This window comes from Papaver somniferum, chromosome 4 (genome assembly GCF_003573695.1).
Source record: "Papaver somniferum cultivar HN1 chromosome 4, ASM357369v1, whole genome shotgun sequence".
In the NCBI taxonomy this organism is placed as follows: domain Eukaryota; kingdom Viridiplantae; phylum Streptophyta; class Magnoliopsida; order Ranunculales; family Papaveraceae; genus Papaver; species Papaver somniferum.
The window spans coordinates 11826353-11848076 of NC_039361.1; the positions used below are offsets into that span (position 1 = coordinate 11826353).

General features: G+C 34.2%; 1 protein-coding gene across 1 annotated transcript; it reads left to right on the forward strand.

The window, feature by feature from the left end:
• Positions 1–281: 281 nt before the first annotated feature.
• Positions 282–1664, forward strand: LOC113272005. Its single transcript, XM_026521922.1, has 2 exons — positions 282–387; positions 979–1664. Exons 1-2 carry the CDS (start codon positions 282–284, stop codon positions 1662–1664), a joined length of 792 nt encoding a protein of 263 aa, XP_026377707.1.
• Positions 1665–21724: the final 20060 nt, after the last annotated feature.

Below are 21724 nucleotides of genomic sequence, written 5' to 3' on the forward strand. Positions count from 1 at the left end.
CGCATGATTCTTCACACTTTACTCGTGACTTTGCTGACTTCATCTGGTGCGTCATCTCAACTTTGCTGTGTGCGACTCCCTTCCCCCAGGTTGTATTCTTTACTTCGCGTAGTTATTAACGTGTGCGATATTTAACTCCTACATGCTTTGAATATATTGTTGGTTTAAAGGTCAATAATTTGAAGACTAGACTTATAGCTATCGGAGATGTTCCATAGATTTTAGTATGGGCCGCGGAATTTGGTTGTACCACTGATAATATTCCTTTCATCTACTTGGGCATGCCACTGGGAGCAAAACCAACTTCAAAGCAAATTTGGAATTCCATTATCGAGAAGTTTGAAGAAAGGCTATCCACTTGGAGGCAAATTTCTCTCTCAAAGGGAGGTAAACTCACACTCTGGAAATGTATCTTATGTTCTCTACCGGTTTATTACTTTTCATTATTTAAGGCACCGGCATCAGTCATCAAAATTCTAGAAAGAAACATGCGAAACTTCCTATGGGAGTATAATGGTGCTTCAAAAATTTCACATCTAGTAAATTGGGATTTAGTGTGCGCTCATAAGGAAAAAGGCGGATTGGGGGTGTGTAATTTGAAAAAGATGAATCTGTGCATGCTTGCGAAATGGTGCTGGAGGTTTGGTCAGGAAAAAAACAGACTGTGGTACATAATTATAGTGGATAAACACAGAGAAAACTTCTCGTGCTGGGTTCCAAATAAAGTGAAGACTTCGCTTGGCGTTTCTTGCTGGAAAACAATAGCCGAAACTGCACATCTGGTGAGTACTTATTCAACATTGATTATTCACTGGGGAGCTGAAATTTCATTTTGGAATGATGTCTGGAGGGGTAATGCTTCTCTTGCATCTACCTTCCCTTCCCTGCACAAGTTAGCCACCGACAAAGATTCAAAGTTTGCTGACATGGTTACTACAGACGGAAATTAGAAATTCATTTTCAAACGAAATCTTACAGGTGCCGAAGTCAACACTTTTGCTGCCATGCTCCTCGTAATTGGAAGTAACCCACCGGCTCTAGACAACTTTCCTGACACAAGGCGTTGGTCTCTGCACAACTCAGGGGTTTTCACTGTCAAAACACTGTACTCTAAACTCATAGCAGAATCTGGTATTGATAATTTTCCACATTATTTCATTTGGAAGAAGCCTGTACCACCTAAGATCAACTTTCTTCTTTGGCGTTTAATGCATGAGAAACTAAACACAATAGATATGCTGCAGATAAAAGGGGTAGACATATATTACTCTTGTATTCTCTGTGGTGATGATATAGAATCTCAGGACCACATCTTCTTTCATTGTAAAATTGCACACAAAGTTTGGTCTTCGGTTCTTCTTTCTGTCTGTTGGTCTTGGGTGATTCCAAGAAATCTAAGAATGCTTGCTTTTGGATGGCATCATGTCCACTTCTCTGTTGCTGGAAACTTTTTATGGGATCTAATCCCGGCTACAGTCGTGCATACTATTTGGACGGAGCGTAACAAGCGCATCTTTGAGCAGAATTACACTTTCAAAACGGATGATGACCTGGGAATAGAAGTGAAGTCATTAATTCTAGCTTGGGCAAGAGCAGCTGGTAAAAGAGTTCATTTAAATTTTGCCAGTACAGTTCAAAACAATTGGGATGCTCTCTTTGTGTAACTTTGTTGTTTTCTGAACTCTTTTGTTTTCCACTTCTGGTGGAACTCTTTGTAAATTCTTTGCTTCTCTAATAAATCTTCTTTTCGTATAAAAAAAAACAATCAAACACAATTTTAGTAAATAACTACCAAAGTTCCAAAATCCAGGATTATGTCCAATTGAGCACAAGAAAGCATAGATCGACAAAAGAAGAAGATTTAAAAAAAAAAATGGAGAAATAAGAGAAGATCACAGTCAAGGCCTCCATCTTAATTAATGATGGGAGGATTAGCAGCAGCATCTATACTCAGAGAAACTAGAAAACTACTTGGGCAGGATAACCAACAGGTGGGTAATTCTGAAGTGGCTGGTCAATACGTGACATTTGTTGGTTGACCTTAAGGCACTCAGTTCCAAACACCCCATCCCTGCTTCTTGTTATATACTAAAGTTTCCTTAAAACTACAATTCGAAACATTACTCTGTTAGATGATTGGTTTTTGGTTATGATTAATTATTTTTGCTTCTGATCCATCTATTTATTCGAGCGCTGATTGGTTTTTCGTTACGATTAAGTTTAGTTTGCTGCTCCACTAGGTCTCTTTCTCTCTCTCTTTCCTGACGAAGCGTTTCCCTCAACTGCTCCAACGTCATATTTTCTTCATTAACATTTTCCTCCCTTTCCTCACCAATTGGTTCTTCTCCTACAACTGTTTCAGTATCATTAGTATGGATCGATCCTTCTCTAAAGTTGTTCCCGTCAGGACCGCCGTTCTGTCGTTGATTCACACCAATTGGTTCTTCTCTCCTATTTCCATTATTCTTCCTCTTTTTGCTTCTAAACCCTTGCTTCTCCTTGACGTTATTATGTGCTTTGCTCGATTTGGAACTCTTGCCATCAACCAACTTCGACTGATATCTACGAATCAATTCCTACTCACCGATTCGTTGATGATCTTTAGCTAATGAAATAAAGTTAACTTTGCTATAAACTTTAAGATAAGCTTTACTTTAAGATCTTAATGAACTCTTCAAAATAAAAGTCAAAACTACTCTACTTTTCAGATCTCGAACAAGAACCAAACATCCAAGGTTTACGAAATCAAACTTTCATGAAAAACAACTCGTTAAAACTTCAAATAACAAAAACTCAAGAAAAACTTCAACTTCCTCTCAAGATCTCAGGTAACGAAATATACAAGTAACGAACTATACAAGATCTAAGACAAGATTATGAGAATAAGATCAAACACTTCCTTTGTAATTGAATACAAAATAGAAATCCCTTTTATAAATAAGTTGAGATGATGATAATACAAGTATGAAAACTCACAAGAACCCTAACTTACTTTCTCTCAACATGACCTCTCCCAATACAAAATATCCAACCCCATTTACAATGAACCAAGGTCTCTATTTATAGGCAAAACTAAGTAGTGGAGTACATATCATTTTACTTCGCCGACAATCACACAATTCACGTGATTCTGCTTTATACTTCGCCCAAGCCATTTTCAATAAAGTTATTCCATTCTTCTCGCCGATAATTTAGGTGACTTTCTTGCGCAACAATTCATCTTCGTCTGAAACTACTGTTCACTTCGTCTTGCTGTTTCTTCGTTAACTGCTTTCTTGCTCGATCATCTTTACTTCACCTGTTGGTTATCCATATGTATTTCGCAGATCACTTATTCAGAGTGGATTCATACTTCGCAGATCTAATATTCGTAAAAGTAACTCTGACAACTTATTTGACTTATCACTGACATTCATTCTCGGGTTGATAAAAGATCTTCTGCTTAAGATTTACTTCGTATATTTCGTGCAACCTCGTTCGACCACGTGGCGAGTAGGATTTCTGTACCTATATTTTGCCTTTTCTCGTTCCATTCGCAAGGATTAAGGATGGAAAGATAATCTCGTAATAAATTTGTAACCGCCACGTCTCCGTCATTCTCGCATCCACGTTGCCACGTTCTTTTGTAATCGCTCACAACCGGTTCCACTTCCTCCAACATTTTGATGACCCGTCATAGCCGGTGATTAGTTGTCTTACTATAAATACTTCGATTCTCTTTTACTTTCTTTCAGTCTTCATCTTCTTCCCTGCTACTGCTGCAGTTTTTATTTTCTGCTATTGATTTCTTCTGCTTCAACATTCTTTTCGTTTTCGAGTTTCAAAACTTCTCAACTTTAGATCAATGGCTCCCAAGAAGACTCCATCTCCAACATCTTCTAAGATACTTGAGGAATTTCAAGCAGAATTCGAGAGAAAAGGTTAAACCCTAACCCCAACGATCGATTCATCTATTACTCCTACCGTTACTACGACCAAGAACATGAAGTTGAACTACAGATGGATTCAGTCGGAATCTTGGTCCTCTACCAGAATTATCATGACGTAAGGTCAGCTGAAGGTAGGCCTTTCCTTTCCTCTGTACGATCCAGCTAATCCCCTATTCTATGAGATACTGACCAAGCTCCAGCGAGGTGTTTTTCAGTTAAGTGGGAATGAAATTCGTATTGCGAATGAATTCGTGATACACTCGAAGGGTGGACCTTCTCAGATTCCTTTAGTCGCGAAGGAATTTTATCCTGAAGATTACAAAATAGATTCCATTGTAGTGAACTACACTGATAAAACCATGACTACGAGGAAATATCAAGAGTTGGGTGTTAAGCTTGCTCGGAAACCCATGGATGACCCTTTTAAAGCTCTTATCCAAGATGTTGAGCCGTTCTGTCGTGTGAGGAATGACCGTCTTCGTTTCTCTAATGAAGAAGATTGGATGATGTTCCCCTTGATCGCGGAAGGTCCTTTGGTCTGGGGCTTAATTAGTGACGGCTCTGCTCGCTCTGGTCCTCTCTCTAAGCATAGTCATTTCGCGGCTTACGAGCCTGGGAGATTCCAATGGTCTGAGATGCCAACTGGGGTAAATTATGTTCTCCTTCTATCTCGCTTACTTCTTATTTGCGGCACTCTAACTCTATCCTATGTGTTATAGTATCCACTTCCTCCTGCTGTTTTACTCAAAGATCGCAAGAAGAAGGAAGCTACCGCTGAGTCTCCTGCTTCTGAACAGGTATTGTTTAGGCGTTGTATTTCGCTTCTTTCATTGTATTATGATTTTCAAACTTTGTACTTCGTAGGATGACGAGTCTGCTGGCCCTCAAGCTGCTACGGGGTCTACTAAAGGGTCACAAGAAGCGTGTTCATTCTCTGGTTCCTTCTTCTACTGGCGAGGTTTCTTCATCTTCTTTATTTCACGACTCTTTTCCTTCAGGTGGTTGTCTAATCTTCGCTCTTTGCAGGGTGGCTCTACCGTTTCCCCCGGTGTTTCTACTCGCCCGAAGCGTCAACGACGGGTCCTGGATTTAGCTGCTTTGACCCAAGTCAAGGATTCTAAAACAGCTTCGAGTCAGTCTACTACTCCTCCTCCTCCTAAGCATCAACCGACTGATCTTCCTCACGAAGTTATTCCTCCCCAATCAACAGAAAGTATGAAGCCTTTCTTTTCTATTCCCACTATCAACGTGGAAGATTCTCCGGACAAGTCTTCCAATAATGAGAAGGTGAAGAAAAGGGATAAGAAGAAGGTTTATGAAGTGGAATATCCTGCATATATCCCTGACATGGATTTCTTGAGGAAAATCTTTGTTTCGGCTCTGTGAAATGCTTCTCTTAGATCGCCTGATCTTGAGTCTTTGGATTCTTTCAACTCTAACACTTTCCTAGCTGTGGATCAATCTTTCGTAGTAAATTCTTCGCTGAATCTGTCTCTTCAGCAACATGCTCTGATAATGGGATTTGTGAGTCTTAACTTTTCTTTTCATAGTATCTTTTGAATCTTTCTCTTAATTTCTTTTTTATTTCTCCTCGTGAATAATTAACAAGTTCTGGTGCTCGTATTCGAGATCTCGAAAAGAAGCTTGCTGAGGAGAAGAAACATTTGTCCCAACAAGAGAAGAAAGCTGATGAGCTTCGTGTTAGAGCATAGCTCGGTTGAACCCACCAAATGTTGGTATGTCAAGTTTGGTTGTCATATTTTAATGAACCAAAACTCATTTAAAGAGTCACTTGATTATTTACTAGAGTCAACTTCGTATAAGTTAGCTTAAAAGTATTATGATATGAGACATTACAAGTATTATGTGAAGACTTGAAGAATGTGAAGAAGTAAGGAGCTACAACGACGATATCATCCTTCCACTTGAGGTTAGTAATATTTGACTTGAACTGTTTCATTCCCTAACGTATCTTTTAAGTCGTGCATATTGAAAACATAAATGCGAAGCTGTTAATGATTATACTCTAGTTAGACATAGTATTAAGGAATACAATACGAAGTATAACACTTATCTTTTGAACTTCGTATATAAGACATTGACATAATCGTATGAATGCTATTGTGATTATGTATGGGTATGGGTGAAGATTTCGTCCTAGGAAACAATGTTTTACATTAGTTTAAAGGAAGTACAATTCATAAACTTGTTTTATGAATCGAAAGGAAAATTGCTAGGCTTATTGGTATTATTATTCATTTTAAACCTTTGGATTAGCAATATGTGTGTTTAGTATAACCGCTCATGACTTGCTTATGTTCTTGGTAAAACTATTCACAAGGCCTGACTTTTGTATTGGTATGACTTTTATTAGTGAAACCGATCTTAAGTAATCACCTGAGATGGTATGATCGATTTGTTGTAATTTGTATGATCAACTCTAGACATTGGGGGACCGATACTAGTAAGAGGTGCAACCGATCACAAAAGGGGAATTGATCCTTGTAAGAGGCGCAACACATTTTTAGTTATTTGGAACCGATCTTATGAACATGTGCAACACGTTTTTAGTTATTGGGAACCGATCCTATGAACATGTGCAACAAATACAAGTTAGATACCATATATATGTGGGAACCGATCCTAGTACCTAGTCAACCAAGTTTTGGTAACTAACGTGACTAATTCTAGTACCCACATGGAGGTAGAACCGAAACTTGTTTTGGTAGAACCTTGAAACCCTAATCAATCACATAGTTCTTGGAAGTCAGATGAACCAATTCTAAACTTGTTTGGAAGTGTGGAAAATCGATTCCAAGATTGTAAATATGAAAAAGGATTTACAAAGTAAAGATGTCGACATACTTTAAACATGTGCAATAACTCTTATCATTTATGGTTCAAAGATATTCCTTAATAGCTAAAGGAGAATCCCGGATCTAAATAAATTGAGAATCTTTTAATTAAGGTTTTTAGTTTTTATATGCTTTTAATTTCCATCAATTAAAGTGCATATCTTTAGAAATAAAAATTAGTAATGTGTTACTAGTTGGAGATTTTCTACTGAGATTTCGGTCATTAATTGTACAGAGCATTTCCAGGAATTATGAAAACTGATTTTATGTTTATTACATATCTTTGAGAATATTCGGTTTTGGAAATTCCTTGGTTTCCAAACTTCCTTGGTCTATAAATATTGAAGTTTGCAATTCAAGCAAACTAATCCTCAGAGCCAGCAAAACTACCTAGTTGTGTTGTTACTGGTGGAGCCGCCTATTCAGAGAGGAAAGTAACCTAATTAGGCGAAATCTCTTACGGCCGCTCGGTTTAAAGACTTCTTTGGGACTGAGAAGCTCTATTAGTACTGTTGGTGGGAAACTAGATAATTGCAGTTTATTATTAGTTTTCGATTGATTTGATTGACTAATAGTTGTTGAACTTTGATTGCACCTCGTTTGTTTATGCTTGAGAATCTTCTCTTCTGATATAAGATTCACTCAAACTAGATAGAAGTTTCGACGGGGATATTTAGACTGTTTGTAGTTCTAAAGATGTCTTGTGATGATCCATTGTTAACAAACTCCGTTCTGTGTGTGATTGATCACAAAAGATTCAAGTTGATTATGTGCATGTGTTTATTGAAGATCAAAGAAGATTTGAAGACAAATAATATATTTGGGTTCTGATAAGTGCATAATTCATATGATTTTAGTGTCCATTCCATACTTGTTTAAGCTATTATTCTTGCATATTTTCGTGTTATTACTATTGTTTTCTCTTATTTGCCTCTATAGGTGAATCATCCAAAAAGGAGCTACAAAGTGCTGAAAAGAGCTAAGAAGAGAATTATTCCAATTATCCAAGCGCCCAAGTCCAAGAGAAGTGGAAGAAGTGCGACGAAACGGAGGAAAACGCTCAAAATCAAGAGATGGGCCAAAAACCGATCTTAACTCATTCAAATTAAGGATTTCTCATAATCATCTTGAAGAGAATTTAAAGAGGAAAAGAATGCAAAAATAATGAGGTCATTCCGAGTTTGGATGAAGAAGTTGTGGCCAAAACAAGTTTTTATCGAATACCGAAGACAGTAAAGTATGGAAACGGATACGCATACTTAATTCCGAAAATTTCTGCTGGAATTTGAGGTTCGCATACCAGGTACCCATACTTTACTAGTAGGAAAACGTGTAACACCCCATATAATACCCTGTATTTTAGTTACGGTTTCGGGTCGGGTTATACCCTCTAACTTGTTATTTAGGTTGTTGTTCTTTGGCCTTATCCTAGGTGAGTTGCTTGAACTAGGAAAGCTATAGGTGGAAATAGAGTCATTTTAATAAATAGATAAAATTAAGGTAAAATAAAAAGATAAACAAAACAATAAATTTTTATATTAGTGATATTTTAATATTGTATTAATATAGGTTTTATAATTATAATTAAATTTAGGAGAGAGAGTTAGAGGTTAGAGAAGAAAAGGCTAGAGAGAGAGGAGAAGGAGATGGATCTAGGGTTCTTGAGGAGGAAGATTAATTAGCAAAATCAGTAGAGGATCAAATCAATTGAGGTAGAATGCTAGACCCTTTCTCTTTTGGTGTTTATCTTTGGTGTTTGCTTCATATGTCTTTGTATTGTTAGGTTTATGTAAATTATTTAAATAAATATATATATTCTATTGATGATCAGGCTTCTCCCTTTCGTAGATAACATGATTAGGTACCTCTTGTTAAATTTTGAGAATTTTCCAGCATAAATTCAACGGTGAATGTTTCTTGTAATTTGGATCATAGTTTCTGAAATTCTGGACAGTTTCATTTTACAGTGGTTTTGATGTTCTTAGGTAGTCTTAATAATGTTAAAATGATTTGGGGTCTTAACCAAAGTTGTAGATAAATGTATTGTCTTTCATTATACTTTGGTTTTGCTTAATTTGAGACTAATATCAATTTATGGTGAATATTATGGTAAACTGGTGTTATCTGCCCAGATTTTGTGATGCGTTTGTAAAATCATTATCTTTTTATTGAGCCGTTAGTTTGACGTGAAATTTAGATAGATTATACACTATGGTATCAGTAATTTTCAGTAAAAAATTTAGGGAGATTGGAAAATGTTATCACCTGAAACACATGATGTAAAATGTCTGCAATTAGTGTGTTTGGTTAAATGCTTGAAAGAAATTCATGTTGTTAAGCCATGGTTGCTTGTGTTGTTCGTAAAAATGATTTATAAAATCAAATGAGTTCATGTGTTTACCGTTATATGGAACATGTTTCATGATAACGGCGGGTAATGATCCCCGAGAGTTAATGGGTAATGATCCTCATGGGAAATTGTGATTCCCGACCATCGATGATGGCTGTCCGTGACGATAAACGATAGGTGGTATACAAACCAAGGTTTTCGTACTGTTAATGAAACGGGTAATGATCCGTGAGATCAAATGGGTATGATCCCCATAGGAACTTTCGTTCCTGACCATCGATGGAGGTTGTCCGTGCCGTTAAACGATAGGTGGGTGTACGAACCAAGGTTTTCGTACCGTGAACTCAAGATTTTTTGGTGAGATGTGTTGAAATATAGATTAAATGATTTGTTGGAAACATAATTGGTTTTATGAACTCATGAGTTGAAACTTAAATGGATGAATTATGAATTTATGTTAAATCCCAAATGGATGATTAGTGAACTCATGTTTTCTCTGTGTATATTAATACGTGAATAGATGTATTAGATCATTGATGAATGAATATTTGACAATTATATTGGTATTGTAAACTCATGGTTTGTTGGTGACAATATTAATTTGTGAATCGTTTGTTGAAATCTCTATTGAATGATTTGTGGAAACCTTATTGGCTTTATGAACTCAAGCACTGAAATACTATTTGAAGTATTTATAGAAAATATTGATAGTGTTATGAATTCGTGTGTGAAATCTAATTGGATGAGTTATTTAAAGTATTATTGGTATTATGAACTCGTGATTGAAGGATGATTTGCTGATAATATTAATATTGTGAAGTCTTGTTTTGAAATCTTAAGATGATTTGTTAGAAACAATATTTCATTGTGAATTCATGATTAAACAAATGAATTGAATGATTTGTTGAAAATAATATTTGTTGTAATAAAAAAAAATTAATTAAGAGAAATATATATGCATAAGTCTCTTTCCGACCCGAAACGCTTCGAGTTCGGATCTCCATATGGGTTTGACCCAGGTCCGGAACTCGGGGTGTTACAAGTTGGTATCAGAGATCTAGGCTTTAGATCTTGAATGGGAGCGTAAAGAAATTGTTTCCTGTGTTGATATGCGGCTTGTCTGATTTGAATGTTGTATTGCTTGTTTCATCTAACTAGTTGTATCATGGCTTTGTAAAAATTCATGTGAATTGCTAACCGTGTGCTGGATTGGATTGTCATATTGTTTAGTATATTTATTTATTTATGTGACATTTTGAACTTATAGGTATAATCTAAATTTCGCGACGAAATTTCTTTGAAGGGTGGTAGAATGTAATACCCTGTATTTTAGTTACAGTCTCAGGTCGGGTTATACCCTCGAACTTGTTATTTAGATTGTTGTTCTTTGGCCTTATCATAGGTGAGTCGCTTGAACTAGGAAAATTATAGGTGGAAATAGAGTCCTTTTAATAAATACATAAAATTAAGGTAAAATGAAAAGATAAAAAAAATAATAAATTTGTATATTAGTGATAGTTTTAACATTGTATTAGTATAGGTTTTATAATTATAATTAAAATTAAGAGAGAGAGTTAGAGGTTAGAGAAGAAAAGGCTAGAAAGAGAGGAGAAGGAGATGGAGCTAGGGTTCTTGAGGAGGAAGATTAATTAGAAAAATCAGTGGAGGATCAACTCAATTGAGGTAGAATGCTAGATCCTTTCTCTTTTGTTGTTTATCTTTGGTGTTTGCTTCGTATGTCTTTGTATAGTTAGGTTTCTGTAAATTATTTAAATAAATATATATGTTGTATTGATGATCAGGCATCTTCCTTTCATAGACAACATGATTAGGTACCTCTTGTTAAATTTTGAGAATTTTCCAGCATAAATTCAACGGTGAATGTTTCTTGTAATTTGGATCATAGTTTCTGAAATTCTGGACAGTTTCATTTTACAGTGGTTTTGATGCTCTTAGGTAGTCTTAATGATTCTAAAATTATTCGGAGTCTTAACCAAAGTTGTAGATAAATGTATTATCTTTCATTATACTTTGGGTTTTCTTAATTTGAGACTAATATCAATTTATGGTGAATATTATGGTAAACTGGTGTTATCTGCCCAGATTTTGTGATGCGTTTGTAAAATCATTATCTTTTTATTGAGCCGTTAGTTTGACGTGAAATTTGGATAGGTTATACACTATGGTATCAGGAATGTTCAGTAAAAAATTTAGGGAGATCGGAAAATGTTATCACCTGAAACAAATAATGTAAAATGTCTGCAATTAGTGTGTTTGGTTAAATGGTTGAAAGAAATTCATGTTGTTAAGCCATGGTTGCTTGTGTTGTTCGTAAAAATGATTTATAAAATTAAATGAGTTCATGTTTTACCGTTATATGTAACATGTTTCATGATAACGGCGGGTAATGATCCCCGAGAGTTAAATGGTAATGATCCCCATGGGAAATTGGGTTTCCCGACCATCGATGATGACTGTCCGTGACGATAAACGATAAGTGGTGTACGAACCAAAGTTTTCGTACTGTTAATGAAACGGGTAATGATCCCTGAGAGCAAATGGGTATGATCCCCATAGGAACTTTCGTTCCTGACCATCGATGGAGGCTTTCCGTGCCGTTAAACGATAGGTGGGTGTACGAACCAAGGTTTTCGTACCGTGAACTCAAGATTTTTTGGTGAGATGTGTTGAAATATAGATTAAATGATTTGTTGGAAACATAATTGGTTTTATGAACTCATGAATTGAATCTTAAATGGATGAATTATGAATTGATGTGTTAAATCCCAAATGGATGATTAGTGAACTCATGTTTTCTCTGTGTATATTAATACGTGAATAGATGTATTAAATCATTGATGAATGAATATTTGACAATTATATTGGTATTGTAAACTCATGGTTTGTTGGTGACAATATTAATTTGTGAATCGTTTGTTGAAATCTCTATTGACTGATTTGTGGAAACCTTATTGGCTTTATGAACTCAAGCACTGAAATACGATTTGAAGTATTTATAGAAAATATGATAGTGTTATGAATTCGTGTGTGAAATCTAATTGGATGAGTTATTGAAAGTATTATTGGTATTATGAACTCGTGATTGAAGGATGATTTGCTGATATAATATTAATATTGTGAAGTCTTGTTTTGAAATCTTAAGATGATTTGTTAGAAACAATATTTCATTGTGAATTCATGATTAAACAAATGAATTGAATTATTTGTTGAAAATAATATTTGTTGTAATAAAAAAAAATAACTAAGATAAATATAGTGCATAAGTCTCTTTCCGACCCGTAACGCTTCGAGTTCGGATCTCCATATGGGTTTGACCCTGGTCCGGAACTCGGTGTGTTACAAGTTGGTATCAGAGATCTAGGCTTTAGATCTTGAATGGGAGCGTCAAGAAATTGTTTCGTGTGTTGTATGCGGCTTGTATGATTTGAATGTTTATTGCTTGTTTCATCTAACTAGTTGTATCATGGCTTTGTAAAAATTCATGTGAATTGCTAACCGTGTGCTGGATTGTATTGTCATATTGTTTAGTGTATTTATTTATTTATGTGACATTTTGAACTTATAGGTATAATCTAAATTTCGGGACAGAATTTCTTTCAAGGGTGGTAGAATGTAATACCCTGTATTATTGTTACGGTTTCGGGTCGGGTTATACCCTCGAACTTGTTATTTAGATTGTTGTTCTTTGGCCTTATCATAGGTGAGTCGCTTGAACTAGGAAAATTATAGGTGGAGATAGAGTCCTTTTAATAAATACATAAAATTAAGGTAAAATGAAAAGATAAACAAAATAATAAATTTGTATATTAGTGATAGTTTTAACATTGTATTAGTATAGGTTTTATAATTATAATTAAAATTAGGAGAGAGAGTTAGAGGTTAGAGAAGAAAAGGCTAAAAAGAGAGGAGAAGGAGATGGAGCTAGGGTTCTTGAGGAGGAAGATTAATTAGAAAAATCAGTGGAGGATCAACTCAATTGAGGTAGAATGCTAGATCCTTTCTCTTTTGTTGTTTATCTTTGGTGTTTGCTTCGTATGTCTTTGTATAATTAGGTTTCTGTAAATTATTTAAATAAATATATATGTTGTATTGATGATCAGGCATCTTCCTTTCATAGACAACATGATTAGGTACCTCTTGTTAAATTTTGAGAATTTTCCAGCATAAATTCAACGGTGAATGTTTCTTGTAATTTGGATCATAGTTTCTGAAATTCTGGACAGTTTCATTTTACAGTGGTTTTGATGCTCTTAGGTAGTCTTAATGATGCTAAAATGATTTGGAGTCTTAACCAAAGTTGTAGATAAATGTATTATCTTTCATTATACTTTGGGTTTGCTTAATTTGAGACTAATATCAATTTATGGTGAATATTATGGTAAACTGGTGTTATCTGCCCAGATTTTGTGATGCGTTTGTAAAATCATTATCTTTTTATTGAGCCGTTAGTTTGACGTGAAATTTGGATAGGTTATACACTATGGTATCAGGAATGTTCAGTAAAAAATTTAGGGAGATCGGAAATGTTATCACCTGAAACAATGATGTAAAATGTCTGCAATTAGTGTGTTTGGTTAAATGGTTGAAAGAAATTCATGTTGTTAAGCCATGGTTGCTTGTGTTGTTCGTAAAAATGATTTATAAAATTAAATGAGTTCATGTTTTACCGTTATATGTAACATGTTTCATGATAACGGCGGGTAATGATCCCCGGAGTTAAATGGGTAATGATCCCCATGGGAAATTGGGTTTCCCGACCATCGATGATGGCTGTCCGTGACGATAAACGATAGGTGGTGTACGAACCAAGGTTTTCGTACTGTTAATGAAACGGGTAATGATCCCTGAGAGCAAATGGGTATGATCCCCATAGGAACTTTCGTTCCTGACCATCGATGGAGGCTTTCCGTGCCGTTAAACGATAGGTGGGTGTACGAACCAAGGTTTTCGTACCGTGAACTCAAGATTTTTTGGTGAGATGTGTTGAAATATAGATTAAATGATTTGTTGGAAACATAATTGGTTTTATGAACTCATGAATTGAATCTTAAATGGATGAATTATGAATTGATGTGTTAAATCCCAAATGGATGATTAGTGAACTCATGTTTTCTCTGTGTATATTAATACGTGAATAGATGTATTAAATCATTGATGAATGAATATTTGACAATTATATTGGTATTGTAAACTCATGGTTTGTTGGTGACAATATTAATTTGTGAATCGTTTGTTGAAATCTCTATTGACTGATTTGTGGAAACCTTATTGGCTTTATGAACTCAAGCACTGAAATACGATTTGAAGTATTTATAGAAAATATTGATAGTGTTATGAATTCGTGTGTGAAATCTAATTGGATGAGTTATTGAAAGTATTATTGGTATTATGAACTCGTGATTGAAGGATGATTTGCTGATATAATATTAATATTGTGAAGTCTTGTTTTGAAATCTTAAGATGATTTGTTAGAAACAATATTTCATTGTGAATTCATGATTAAACAAATGAATTGAATGATTTGTTGAAAATAATATTTGTTGTAATAAAAAAAAATATACTAAGAGAAATATGTGCATAAGTCTCTTTCCGACCCGTAACGCTTCGAGTTCGGATCTCCATATGGGTTTGACCCTGGTCCGGAACTCGGGGTGTTACAAGTTGGTATCAGAGATCTAGGCTTTAGATCTTGAATGGGAGCGTAAAAAATTGTTTCGTGTGTTGATATGCGGCTTGTATGATTTGAATGTTTATTGCTTGTTTCATCTAACTAGTTGTATCATGGCTTTGTAAAAATTCATGTGAATTGCTAACCGTGTGCTGGATTGGATTTCATATTGTTTAGTATATTTTATTTATTTATGTGACATTTTGAACTTATAGGTATAATCTAAATTTCGGGACGAATTTCTTTCAAGGGTGGTAGAATGTAATACCCTGTATTTTAGTTACGGTTTCGGGTCGGGTTATACCCTCGAACTTGTTATTTAGATTGTTGTTCTTTGGCCTTATCCTAGGTGAGTCGCTTGAACTAGGAAAATATAGGTGGAAATAGAGTCCTTTTAATAAATACATAAAATTAAGGTAAAATGAAAAGATAAAAAAATAATAAATTTGTATATTAGTGATAGTTTTAACATTGTATTAGTATAGGTTTTATAATTATAATTAAAATTAGGGAGAGAGTTAGAGGTTAGAGAAGAAAAGGCTAGAAAGAGAGGAGAAGGAGATGGAGCTAGGGTTCTTGAGGAGGAAGATTAATTAGAAAAATCAGTGAGGATCAACTCAATTGAGGTAGAATGCTAGATCCTTTCTCTTTTGTTGTTTATCTTTGGTGTTTGCTTCGTATGTCTTTGTATAGTTAGGTTTCTGTAAATTATTTAATAAATATATATGTTGTATTGATGATCAGGCATCTTCCTTTCATAGACAACATGATTAGGTACCTCTTGTTAAATTTTGAGAATTTTCCAGCATAAATTCAACGGTGAATGTTTCTTGTAATTTGGATCATAGTTTCTGAAATTCTGGACATTTCATTTTACAGTGGTTTTGATGTTCTTAGGTAGTCTTAATGTTAAAATGATTTGGAGTCTTAACCAAAGTTGTAGATAAATGTATTATCTTTCATTATACTTGTTTTTGCTTAATTTGGAGACTAATATCAATTTATGGTGAATATTATGGTAAACTGGTGTTATCTGCCCAGATTTTTGATGCGTTTGTAAAATCATTATCTTTTATTGAGCCGTTAGTTTGACGTGAAATTTGGATAGGTTATACACTATGGTATCAGGAATGTTCAGTAAAAAATTTAGGGAGATCGGAAAATGTTATCACCTGAAACACATGATGTAAAATGTCTGCAATTAGTGTGTTTGGTTAAATGGTTGAAAGAAATTCATGTTGTTAAGCCATGGTGCTTGTGTTGTTCGTAAAAATGATTTATAAAATTAAATGAGTTCATGACCGTTATATGAACATGTTTCATGATAACGGCGGTAATGATCCCCGAGAGTTAAATGGTAATGATCCCCATGGGAAATTGTGTTTCCCGACCATCGATGATGGCTGTCCGTGACGATAAACGATAGGTGGTGTACGAACCAAGGTTTTCGTACTGTTAATGAAACGGGTAATGATCCCTGAGAGCAAATGGGTATGATCCCCATAGAACTTTCGTTCCTGACCATCGATGGAGGCGTCCGTGCCGTTAAACGATAGGTGGGTGTACGAACCAAGTTTTCGTACCGTGAACTCAAGATTTTTGGTGAGATGTGTTGAAATATAGATTAAATGATTTGTTGGAAACATAATTGGTTTTATGAACTCATGAGTTGAAACTTAATGGATGATGAATTATGAATTGATGTGTTAAATCCCAAATGGATGATTAGTGAACTCATGTTTTCTCTGTGTATATTAATACGTGAATAGATGTATTAATCATTGATGAATGAATATTTGACAATTATATTGGTATTGTAAACTCATGGTTTGTTGGTGAAAATATTAATTTGTGAATTGTTTGTTAAAATATCTATTGAATGATTTGTGGAAACCTTATTGGCTTTATGAACTCAAGCACTGAAATACGATTTGAAGTATTTATAGAAAATATTGATAGTGTTATGAATTCGTGTGTGAAATCTAATTGGATGAGTTATTGAAAGTATTATTGGTATTATGAACTCGTGATTGAAGGATGATTTGCTGATATAATATTAATATTGTGAAGTCTTGTTTTGAAATCTTAAGATGATTTGTTAGAAACAATATTTCATTGTGAATTCATGATTAAACAAATGAATTGAATGATTTGTTGAAAATAATATTTGTTGTAATAAAAAAAAATAACTAAGAGAAATATATGTGCATAAGTCTCTTTCCGACCCGTAACGCTTCGAGTTCGGATCTCCATATGGGTTTGACCCTGGTCCGGAACTCGGGGTGTTAAAGTTGGTATCAGAGATCTAGGCTTTAGATCTTGAATGGGAGCGTAAATAAATTGTTTCGTGTGTTGATATGCGGCTTGTATGATTTGAATGTTGTATTGCTTGTTTCATCTAACTAGTTGTATCATGGCTTTGTAAAAATTCATGTGAATTGCTAACCGTGTGCTGGATTGGATTTTCATATTGTTTAGTATATTTATTTATTATAATGTGACATTTTGAACTTATAGATATAATCTAAATTTCGGGACGGAATTTCTTTCAACGGTGGTAGAATGTAATACCCTGTATTTTAGTTACGGTTTCGGGTCGGGTTATACCCTCGAACTTGTTATTTAGATTGTTGTTCTTTGGCCTTATCCTAGTTGAGTTGTTTGAACTAGGAAAACTATAGGTGGAAATAGAGTCCTTTTAATAAATAGATAAAATTAAGGTAAAATGAAAAGATAAAGAAAATAATAAATTTGTATATTAGTGATAGTTTTAATATTGTATTAATATAGGTTTTATAATTATAATTAAAATTAGGGGAGAGAGTTAGAGGTTAGAGAAGAAAAGGCTAGAATGAGAGGAGAAGGAGATGGATCTAGGGTTCTTGAGGTGGAAGATTAATTAGCAAAATCAGTAGAGGATCAACTCAATTGACGTAGAATGCTAGATCCTTTCTCTTTTGGTGTTTATCTTTGGTGTTTCCTTCATATGTTTTTGTATTGTTACGTTTCTGTAAATTATTTAGATAATTATATATGTTGTATTGATGATCAGGCATCTCCCTTTCATAGATAACATGATTAGGTACCTCTTTTTAAATTTTGAGAATTTTCCAGCATAAATTCAACGGTGAATGTTTCTTGTAATTTGGATCATAGTTTCTGAAATTCTGGACAATTTCATTTTACAGTGGTTTTGATGTTCTTAGGTAGTCTTAATGATGTTAAAATGATTTGGAGTCTTAACCAAAGTTGTAGATAAATGTATTATCTTTCATTATACCTTGTTTTTGCTTAATTTGAGACTAATATCAATTTATGGTGAATATTATGGTAAACTGGTGTTATCTGCCCAGATTTTTTGATGCGTTTGTAAAATCATTATCTTTTTATTGAGCCGTTAGTTTGACGTGAAATTTGGATAGGTTATACACTATGGTATCAGGAATGTTCAGTAAAAACTTTAGGGAGATCGGAAAATGTTATCACCTCAAACACATGATGTAAAATGTCTACAATTAGTGTGTTTGGTTAAATGGTTGAAAGAAATTCATGTTGTTAAGCCATGGTGGCTTGTGTTGTTCGTAAAAATGATTTATAAAATTAAATGAGTTCATGTTTTACCGTTATATGGAACATGTTTTATTATAATGGCGGATAATGATCCCCGAGAGTTAAATGGGTAATGATCTCCATGGAAAATTGTGTTTCCCGACCATCGATGATGGCTGTCCGTGACGATAAACGATAGGTGGTGTACGAACCAAGGTTTTCGTACTGTTAATGAAACTGGTAATGATCCCTGAGAGCAAATGGGTATGATCCCCATAAGAACTTTCGTTCCTGACCATCGATGGAGGCTGTCCGTGCCGTTAAACGATAGGTGGGTGTACGAACCAAGATTTTCGTACCGTAAACTCAAGATATTTTGGTGAGATGTGTTGAAATATAGATTAAATGATTTCTTGGAAACATAATTGGTTTTATGAACTCATGAGTTGAAACTTAAATGGATGAATTATGAATTGATGTGTTAAATCCCAAATGGATGATTAGTGAACTCATGTTTTCTCTGTGTATATTAATACGTGAATAGATGTATTAAATCATTGATGAATGAATATTTGACAATTATATTGGTATTGTAAACTCATGGTTTGTTGGTGAAAATATTAATTTGTGAATTGTTTGTTAAAATATCTATTGAATGATTTGTGGAAACCTTATTGGCTTTATGAACTCAAGCACTGAAATACGATTTGAAGTATTTATAGAAAATATCGATAGTGTTATGAATTCGTGTGTGAAATCTAATTGGATGAGTTATTGAAAGTATTATTGGTATTATGAACTCGTGATTGAAGGATGATTTGCTGATATAATATTAATATTGTGAAGTCTTGTTTTGAAATCTTAAGATGATTTGTTAGAAACAATATTTCATTGTGAATTCATGATTAAACAAATGAATTGAATGATTTGTTATAAAAAAAAAATTAACTAAGAGAAATATATATGCATAAGTCTCTTTCCGACCCGTAACGCTTCGAGTTCGGATCTCCATATGGGTTTGACCCTGGTCCGGAACTCGGGGTGTTAAAAGTTGGTATCAGAGATCTAGGCTTTAGATCTTGAATGGGAGCGTAAATAAATTGTTTCGTGTGTTGATATGCGGCTTGTATGATTTGAATGTTGTATTGCTTGTTTCATCTAACTAGTTGTATCATGGCTTTGTAAAAATTCATGTGAATTGCTAACCGTGTGCTGGATTGGATTTTCATATTGTTTAGTATATTTATTTATTATAATGTGACATTTTGAACTTATAGGTATAATCTAAATTTCGGGACGGAATTTCTTTCAAGGGTGGTAGAATGTAATACCCTGTATTTTAGTTACGGTTTCGGGTCGGGTTATACCCTCGAACTTGTTATTTAGATTGTTGTTCTTTGGCCTTATCCTAGGTGAGTTGCTTGAACTAGGAAAACTATAGGTGGAAAAAGAGTCCTTTTAATAAATAGATAAAATTAAGGTAAAATGAAAATATAAATAAATTAATAAATTTGTATATTAGTGATAGTTTTAATATTGTATTAGTATAGGTTTTATAATTATAATTAAAATTAGGAGAGAGAGTTAGAGGTTAGAGAAGAAAAGGCTAGAAAGAGAGGAGAAGGAGATGGAGCTAGGGATCTTGAGGAGGAAGATTAATTAGCAAAATAAGTATAGGATCAACTCAATTGAGGTAGAATGCTAGATCCTTTCTCTTTTGGTGTTTATCTTTGGTGTTTGCTTCATATGTCTTTGTATTGTTAGGTTTCTGTAATTTATTTAAATAAATATATATGTTGTATTGGTGATCAGGCATCTCCCTTTCATATATAACATGATTAGGTAGCTCTTGTTAAATTTTGAGAATTTTCCAGCGTAAATTCAACGGTGAATGTTTCTTGTAATTTGGATCATAGTTTCTGAAATTCTGGACAGATTCATTTTACAGTGGTTTTGATGTTCTTAGGTAGTCTTAATGATGTTAAAATGATTTGGAGTCTTAACCAAAGTTGTAGATAAATGTATTATCTTTCATTATACCTTGTTTTTGCTTAATTTGAGACTAATATCAATTTATGGTGAATATTATGGTAAACTGGTGTTATCTGCCCAGATTTTTTGATGCGTTTGTAAAATCATTATCTTTTTATTGCGCCGTTAGTTTGACGTGAAATTTGGATAGGTTATACACTATGGTATCAGGAATGTTCAGTAAAAAATTTAGGAAGATCGGAAAGTGTTATCACCTCAAACACATGATGTAAAATGTCTGCAATTAGTGTGTTTGGTTAAATGGTTGAAAGAAATTCATGTTGTTAAGCCATGGTTGCTTGTGTTGTTCGTAATAATGATTTATAAAATTAAATGAGTTCATGTTTTACCGTTATATGGAACATGTTTTATGATAATGGCGGGTAATGATCCCCGAGAGTTAAATGGGTAATGATCCCCATGGAAAATTGTGTTTCCCGACCATCGATGATGGTTGTCCTGACGATAAACGATAGGTGGTGTACGAACCAAGGTTTTCGTAATGTTAATGAAACTGGTAATGATCCCTGAGAGCAAATGGGTATGATCCCCATAAGAACTTTCGTTCCTGACCATCGATGGAGGCTGTCCGTGCCGCTAAACGATAGGTGGGTGTACGAACCAAGATTTTCGTACCGTAAACTCAAGATTTTTTGGTGAGATGTGTTGAAATATAGATTAAATGATTTCTTGGAAACATAATTGGTTTATGAACTCATGAGTTGAAACTTAAATGGATGAATTATGAATTGATGTGTTAAATCCCAAATGGATGATTAGTGAACTCATGTTTTCTCTGTGTATATTAATCCGTGAATAGATGTATTAAATCATTGATGAATGAATATTTGACAATTATATTGGTATTGTAAACTCATGGTTTGTTGGTGAAAATATTAATTTGTGAATTGTTTGTTAAAATATCTATTGAATGATTTGTGGAAACCTTATTGGCTTTATGAACTCAAGCACTGAAATACGATTTGAAGTATTTAATATCGATAGTGTTATGAATTCGTGTGTGAAATCTAATTGGATGAGTTATTGAAAGTATTATTGGTATTATGAACTCGTGATTGAAGGATGATTTGCTGATATAATATTAGTATTCTGAAGTCTTGTTTTGAAATCTTAAGATGATTTGTTAGAAACAATATTTCATTGTGAATTCATGATTAAACAAATGAATTGAATGATTTGTTGAAAATAATATTTGTTATAAAAAAAAATTAACTAAGAGAAATATATATGCATAAGTCTCTTTCCGACCCGTAACGCTTCGAGTTCGGATCTCCATATGGGTTTGACCCTGGTCCGGAAC

Coding starts and splice junctions, on each gene's coding strand:
- LOC113272005 (XM_026521922.1), top strand. CDS start 282: ATGCCACTGGGAGCAAAACCAACTTCAAAGCAAATTTGGAATTCCATT. Junction 388..978: donor AATTTCTCTCTCAAAGGGAG/GTAAACTCACAC, acceptor GAAATCTTACAG/GTGCCGAAGTCAACACTTTT.